Source organism: Choristoneura fumiferana, chromosome 14 (assembly GCF_025370935.1).
Source record: "Choristoneura fumiferana chromosome 14, NRCan_CFum_1, whole genome shotgun sequence".
Classification (NCBI taxonomy): Eukaryota; Metazoa; Arthropoda; class Insecta; order Lepidoptera; family Tortricidae; genus Choristoneura; species Choristoneura fumiferana.
The window spans coordinates 10,797,824-10,804,512 of NC_133485.1; the positions used below are offsets into that span (position 1 = coordinate 10,797,824).

At 39.8% G+C, this 6,689-nt stretch overlaps 1 protein-coding gene across 1 annotated transcript; it reads right to left on the reverse strand.

Annotated features, from left to right (window-relative positions):
• Positions 1-3,687: 3,687 nt before the first annotated feature.
• LOC141435121 (actin-related protein 3) lies at positions 3,688-6,286 on the reverse strand. The gene has a single exon (XM_074097696.1). The coding sequence runs from the start codon at positions 6,152-6,154 to the stop codon at positions 4,898-4,900; it is 1,257 nt and encodes a 418-aa protein (XP_073953797.1). The 5' UTR covers positions 6,155-6,286; the 3' UTR covers positions 3,688-4,897.
• Between the last annotated feature and the right edge of the window lie 403 nt (positions 6,287-6,689).

Genomic DNA, 6,689 nt, shown 5'->3' on the forward strand with positions numbered 1-6,689 from the left:
ACGTTGGCCAGGCATATCACGATGTGCCTGAGAAATAATACGGCAGATCGATTAGAGCAACGCATTCGTCGATATTCCTAGCTCTATACCGGCACATCGTAAATAGTTTCTTTTATGGCACTGGTGGCGCTGCGTATGCAATGGCGGCCGCGACCAGCTGACCGGTCGTGTTTGTTTAGCACGTGAAAAATGTCGGCGTCGCAACAAAATGATCTTTAAACCGAAACTAGTGATTGAATTCAAAATAGAAGTGCAAAAGAAGCTTTTAAACATCAGCTCCGTTCTTTTTATGTGAATCAAACGTATTCTGTGCACAATGTGAAAAAAACCATGGACGTCTGCCCGTATTTTAGAGGTTAGTATTTTGTTGATAAATAAAGTATTCACTACTTGTTACTTATTTATATAGAAAAATTTAGGTACGACGAGCGAAGCGAGGAGTGGTTAGTTTTAATTGTGATCACGACGCACGAGCCGAGCGAGCGAAGCGAGCGTGCCGCGGCAGCGGCCGGCGAAGTGCCAGAACCGATTTGGCGGCGTTTCATGATATGCCTAGGAATTTCATGATCTGCCTAAACTGGCCAAATCATGAAATGGCGGCGCTTCATGATATGCCTAGGAATTTCATGATCTGCCTAAACGTCACTAGGCAAATCGTTAAACGGTGAGATTTGAACGATATGGCGGATGTCCTTAGCCAATTCATGAAATGGCGGCATTTCACGATATGCCTAGGAATTTCGTGATCTGGCGGATTTTACGATCGGCCTATATATATATATTTCTGCATATCGAATTTCTGAGTGAAATGATATAGCCAAACCAGTGCTGCCGTTCTTGCGATAAATAATACAGTACTTTGAAGAATCTTTCTAGAAAATGGCGGTATTTTTTTAATATTAACATTAACGTTCCCAAACCATAATAGTTAGTTATGTGGCTGGTGCATAATGCCTAATTATGTATAGCCGCATACATAACTTTATCTACATGCATATCATAAGTTTTCTATAATATGTTCAGATATGGCCTGTATTTTGACTTTGACTTTGACTTTGAATAATAATAGGGCAGTTATGATATGCATGTAGATAAAATGTATAACAATGTACCTACAAAAACATAGCATAATGTAGTGGTGAGAAACTGAGATTCCGAAGTGCGTTGAAATAAGGCCTCGTCAGGAACATTTAACCTCTAGCCCGAGCTATCAAAGCGATCTATTTTATGTTTTTCATCACACTTGCTCATAAACAGTGCCGTAACATGCAGGCTACCTTGATTGCAACCCCCCAAATAAACCCATCAAACTTTTGTTCTTGCCATGAAACCCAAGGTCGGTGAATGAGTCATTGAGCGTACTACGGCTACAGCACGCCGCGCACCAAAAGAACGCCAAGCACTGCATGCGCACGCCGCGGGGGAGCTTGGTAGCGCTGCCCAAGAGCGCAGCCTAAAGTATCGCCAATTTTTGTAAAAGCAATATTTATTCTTTCCCAAATTTATATACAATTTTACTCGCAAATTTGATGAAAAACATTGTATTCGCACGGGCGGTACAGGAATTACGAACATCGACTGATTAAAGCCCTTAGTCTTCGACTTCGGGCTTCTAATAGAATCGTAATTCCTCACTTACCGTCCTTAAGAAACAATGTACTATAAAGTACCTAGTTCTGCGATAACAAAATCATAGTTACACATGTACCTATCTTTTTTTTCGCAACGAGCTATGTTTGGAGTTTATTTGCGCGATAGAATCTGGAATGCTTACGGAGATTCGTCGAAGAACTGAGGTGGCTATGGGGGCCACATCTCTCGAAGGACAGACGACCGTTGAGGGAGAGAAAGGTCCTCGAGTGGCGACCACGAACCGGAAGACGAAGCTTTGACAGGCCTCCCACCAGGTGGACTGATGACATCGTGAGAGCTGCGTGCAACCGGTGGATGCAAGTGGCGAGTTGTCATTCATTGTGACGTTCTACGGGGGAGGCCTTTGTTCAGAAGTGGACTTCTTCCATATCGTTTTTATGGCTACGAGGACATTAGCCAGTGATTAGTTAGAGAAACTATTGGTTATAATTATGATATGAATATGAAGGATTGGAGTTTGACAACGTATCATTAAGTTGAATACCTACCCCTTTTAAAACTGGTGACCCCCTCCCCAAATCTTGGACGTGCCTTTGGTGTCAGGTAGGTACGTACCTACCCTACGTACGTACAAATCAACGCACGTAAAAAGAGCTGGTGATATATCTGCGCAGTGAGCGTAATTATATCTGCGCAGTGAGCGAAATACGGACCAAATTGGCGGCGGAGCAGTGGGGGACGCGGGAGGCGCACGCGCGGCCGTCACGCCATTGGCTTGTTAGTTGACAGATGCGCAAACGTATCCCCTCCACTAGCCACCCAGAGCTCTTTTTACGTGCATTGACTTGAATAGGTACTTAAGAATGCGTTATTTCTTCATCTCACGATTCACCCACAACTTTTTCAAAGGAACAAAAGTTACCTACTTGTATATATGTAGTTATTGCGTACTATAATAGCATCGCACAGTACGTTAGCAAGCAATAACGCAGTCGCAAGGCAGCTTCGCTTATAATTACGGACGGGCTTTATAACTGGGATCACCTCTTAATTATAATCACACTGCAAAAATTCTATGCCCTATGTTTTGAATGACTTGAATACAGAGACAGTCTGGTAAGTAATTAAGTATAATAAAATTATAACTGGCATTGAACTCGACACATTCAGAGCGCTGGGCATCTCGTGGACTTTAGTTGATGTAAATTTTATATATTTACTTGTAGCTGTTGCCCGCAATTCCCGCAGGAACTATGCAATTTTCCGAGATAAAAACTATTCTATGTCCTTCCCCGGGACTCAAACTATCTGTACCTATACCGAATTTAAATCGGTTTAGCGGTTTAGACTTGATGAAGTAACAAACAAACAGACTTACAAACTTTCATATTTATAATATTAGTGGGAAGTGGGATTTTGTATCTAAATGTAAAAACCAGCCAAGTGCGAGTCGGCGTCACGCACCGAGGGTTCCGTAGAAATTTGTAGGTATTATGAATATCCAGTGTTGGCTGAGCCAAAGAGTAAGTACTTATGTAGAAAGGCTGAGCCCTGTTCTTACGCAAATAATACGTAAGCAGTGCAGGGCCATCATTTTAAGCCTGTCTACCTAAAATTATTGCCTCGCACTGCTTACATTAAAGATATAAATTAATGTAAGATTTGAGATTGATTGATTATGCTACCATAATACACAACACTACATAATACCAAATTTCAAGTTCATAGGACAACTTTTTTAATGACTGCTTCTTTTGATTGCCTTGACTTAATTAGATGTTTGATTTTTTCACTTTTCAAAGGGGTAGACCTGAGTATTTATTTTATACATTTTAATTACAGTTTTTAACCCCCGACGCAAAAAGAGGGGTGATCCGATTTGAATGCGGTTTATTTTATTTGAAGCAAGTTTTCAAGCGATGGGTCTTAGACATGTTTTATCAAATACGGTTCAGCCGTTTTTCTCTACTTATAGAAAAAAGGCCTGGGTAGATGGACGGACGGACAACAGTGATAGTATCTATAAGGGTTCCGCTTTTATAGACTGAAGTGTGGAAAGCTACAAAAATCAGAAATATATAAAAAAAAACATGATTAAAAAAATATTTTACCCTTTTGTCACCATGGTTAACATTTATAATCATGCAAAATTACAGCGTTCTAGCGCTAGCAGTCTGATAAACCTCTACTATTTATTTTTTACAAAATTAAACAGTAAATAATAAGTCTCAAATTTAGATTTTATTACATCTCACAAAGTTGGAATGCATTATTAAATGCTTTTTATTTGCTTAGCTCTTCAAATAATAAGTATGACACAATCAAAGGGCTGAAAATGCTAGTTATGTTTGATATTTATCAAGATAAATAAAATCGAAAAGTAACAAGGAAACTGAAATGAAAATTCATTATCACAGAAGTCATATAATCCATTGTTGTTGCTTGGCTAAAAGAAAAGAGAAGTTAGTTTCTAGTCTGAAGTGAAGTTGGTTAACTTCTTTTTTATTCTTTATGGATTGCTAGTCTTAAGCTTAAGACACAATTATAAACTGAAAACTAACAAGTTTTATAGTAATATAGTGTTTTATAGTGGATACAATTTATTACTTAACTCAATTACTTCATTCAATATTTATCTTGATAACTTCAAACTGGATATGATTAAATAAGGAAAAAATCTTAATTTGACTATGTCTAAAATATGCTTAATTTCCTGTTCCTGTATAAAGTCATAATAATTTCATTTAATTATCAAAAATTAATACTTAAAATAATTAAACATAAGACTTAGTAAGTAGCAAATAAAATTGACAATACATTAACTTGATAATACATTACATTATTTTATTGCCAGGGCAGTCACTTACATAGCAAGGATATCAAAGACATGAGACTGTTCTAGATCAGTCATACTAAATTTTTTTTTTGTATAGGCCACAAATTAGTTGCAGCGATCGTGCAGCAGGCCACTGGCTTGTCAACAGACTGTAGATTGAGTATAGCCATTCTAGATGCTTTGAGACATAGTGCCAGTCTTCCTATCTATCTTCATAAGGCCCAATGTCTTAATTAGGACATACATCAAAGTAAATGTCAACTTTTACTGACATGTAACTTTCAAATCTGTATAATCAAAATTTGATGTGGGCCTTATGAGGCTACGTAAGACTTAAAATAGATCTGGTAAGTGCTAATATTAAAGTAACAAGGTTGATTATGGGTATCTTACAGATTTGTGAGTAGTGAATTTTAGTCACTTGCTATGTATAAAGACTATTTTTGGGAAGTTAACTTTATTCAGACATTATGTCATGGTGCCGAAGACAGGGTTATGCCTGCAGATACTCGGGCCATATTCCATGTAGTCTTGCTTCGTGTGGCACACTTGATAGAATTCTGGGGTAGAACCCAGCATGCTGCCGCCAAACCAGACAGCATATCTCTGCATGTTGTGGGAAATAACTTGCACATCAATGGGCTTTGGTGTGATTCGGCCCTCAGAGAGCATTGTAGAGAGTTTCAGTCTTGCATCAACAGTGCGCTTAATGTCGCGCTGCAGTCTTCTTCCAAAATCACGGAACATTGTAGACCCTCCAGACAAAACAATGTTGCCGTACAAACCTCTCCTGACATCAATTGGACAGTTCTGTATAACCTCATCAACCATCTCATTGAGTGGTACAGTAAAGTCCGCATTAGAGAACTCTGGATGGAAGAAAATCTCTGGTCCCAAGAATCTTTCATATCCAACATCAACACTAAATGGGTTCTTAGTGATAGCATTAATACCTGTATATTTCTTCATCCATTTAGCTGGGTCGCTGTCATATTTGGCAAACTCTTTGGCAATGTCAGGACAAATGTAGCTGTACCTTTCTTTTATAGCCTTAGCAGTTTCTAAGCTTTGTTCCGGCGGGATGCCGACCTCGCGCTCGCGGAGGAGGGACTGGATGAAAGATGTTATGTTTCTACCAGCAATGGGAATGTGTTTGATACATGAACCAATGACGTAGCCCTCAGCTACTGGCACTATATGGGTGACACCATCACCACTGTCAACAACGATGCCAGTAAAAGTGCGCTCGGCCGACACACGCGACTTCCACGACGCTGCGAGCGCAAGCACAGCCTGCACCGCTATATACAAGCCTGGTACATTGAATGACTCGAACATAATCTCGGCCAAGTATTCACGATTCTCAGGCGTGTTTAGCGGTGGCTCGGTGAGCAGGAAATGGTGATCTTCTGGTTCAGCGCGCAGGTATTTGAAGATGCATTGCTCTATGTATCGCTCCATGAGGTCCCAGTCCTCTACGAGTCCGTGGCGAACGGGGTACTTAACAGAGTAACCCGTGGCTTCAAATGCTTCATCGCCAATAAAGAAATCTAAGTCCTCCACTGCTTTCGTCATGCGCCTGGTACTCTGATCGCCAACTTTCGCCGTTTCCTTTATCGCTATGGCTGACGGAATGATAAACTGAGGCTCCTTATTGCCGGCGAACCCCAGCTTGGTGTAGCCGGTTCCAACATCAATGACACAAGCAGGCAAATGATCGCCCATTTTCACACTATTTTAATTATATATTTGTAGCAGAAATCAAAGAACTTTTTAGATGTAGATTGAAAAGGGTGCGGACTTCGGCAAAATATTGCTCAGCTTAGGTATTTTTTGACGTAAGAATGAATCACACAGATAAGATTAGTGTCAACATTGAACCAATGAGCGAACTTTGTATCAACGACACTGTTTGAGCAGTACAATAAAACGCCGGATCCTAAAATAATTCGCAAAAGATTTAGGCTGCGTTGCCACCAGAAATGTAAAAGGATGTGTTCATGTGTTGCGAGGAATGTGTTTCTCATGAACCAATATAATAGAAACGCATCATTTACATATCCTCGCTCCGCTCAGCTGTTTCCACTAGAGCTGTGTTGTGCAAGGCGAGGATAGGTGATAGGGTAAGCATTTCTATTGGTTTAAGACAAACAGATTCCTCGCAATGCATCCTCTCATATCTCTGGTGGAAACGCAGCCTAATGCTCCTTTAAAAAAAATAATCTCGAAATCTTTTATTTAGTTATTTTATAATTCATTA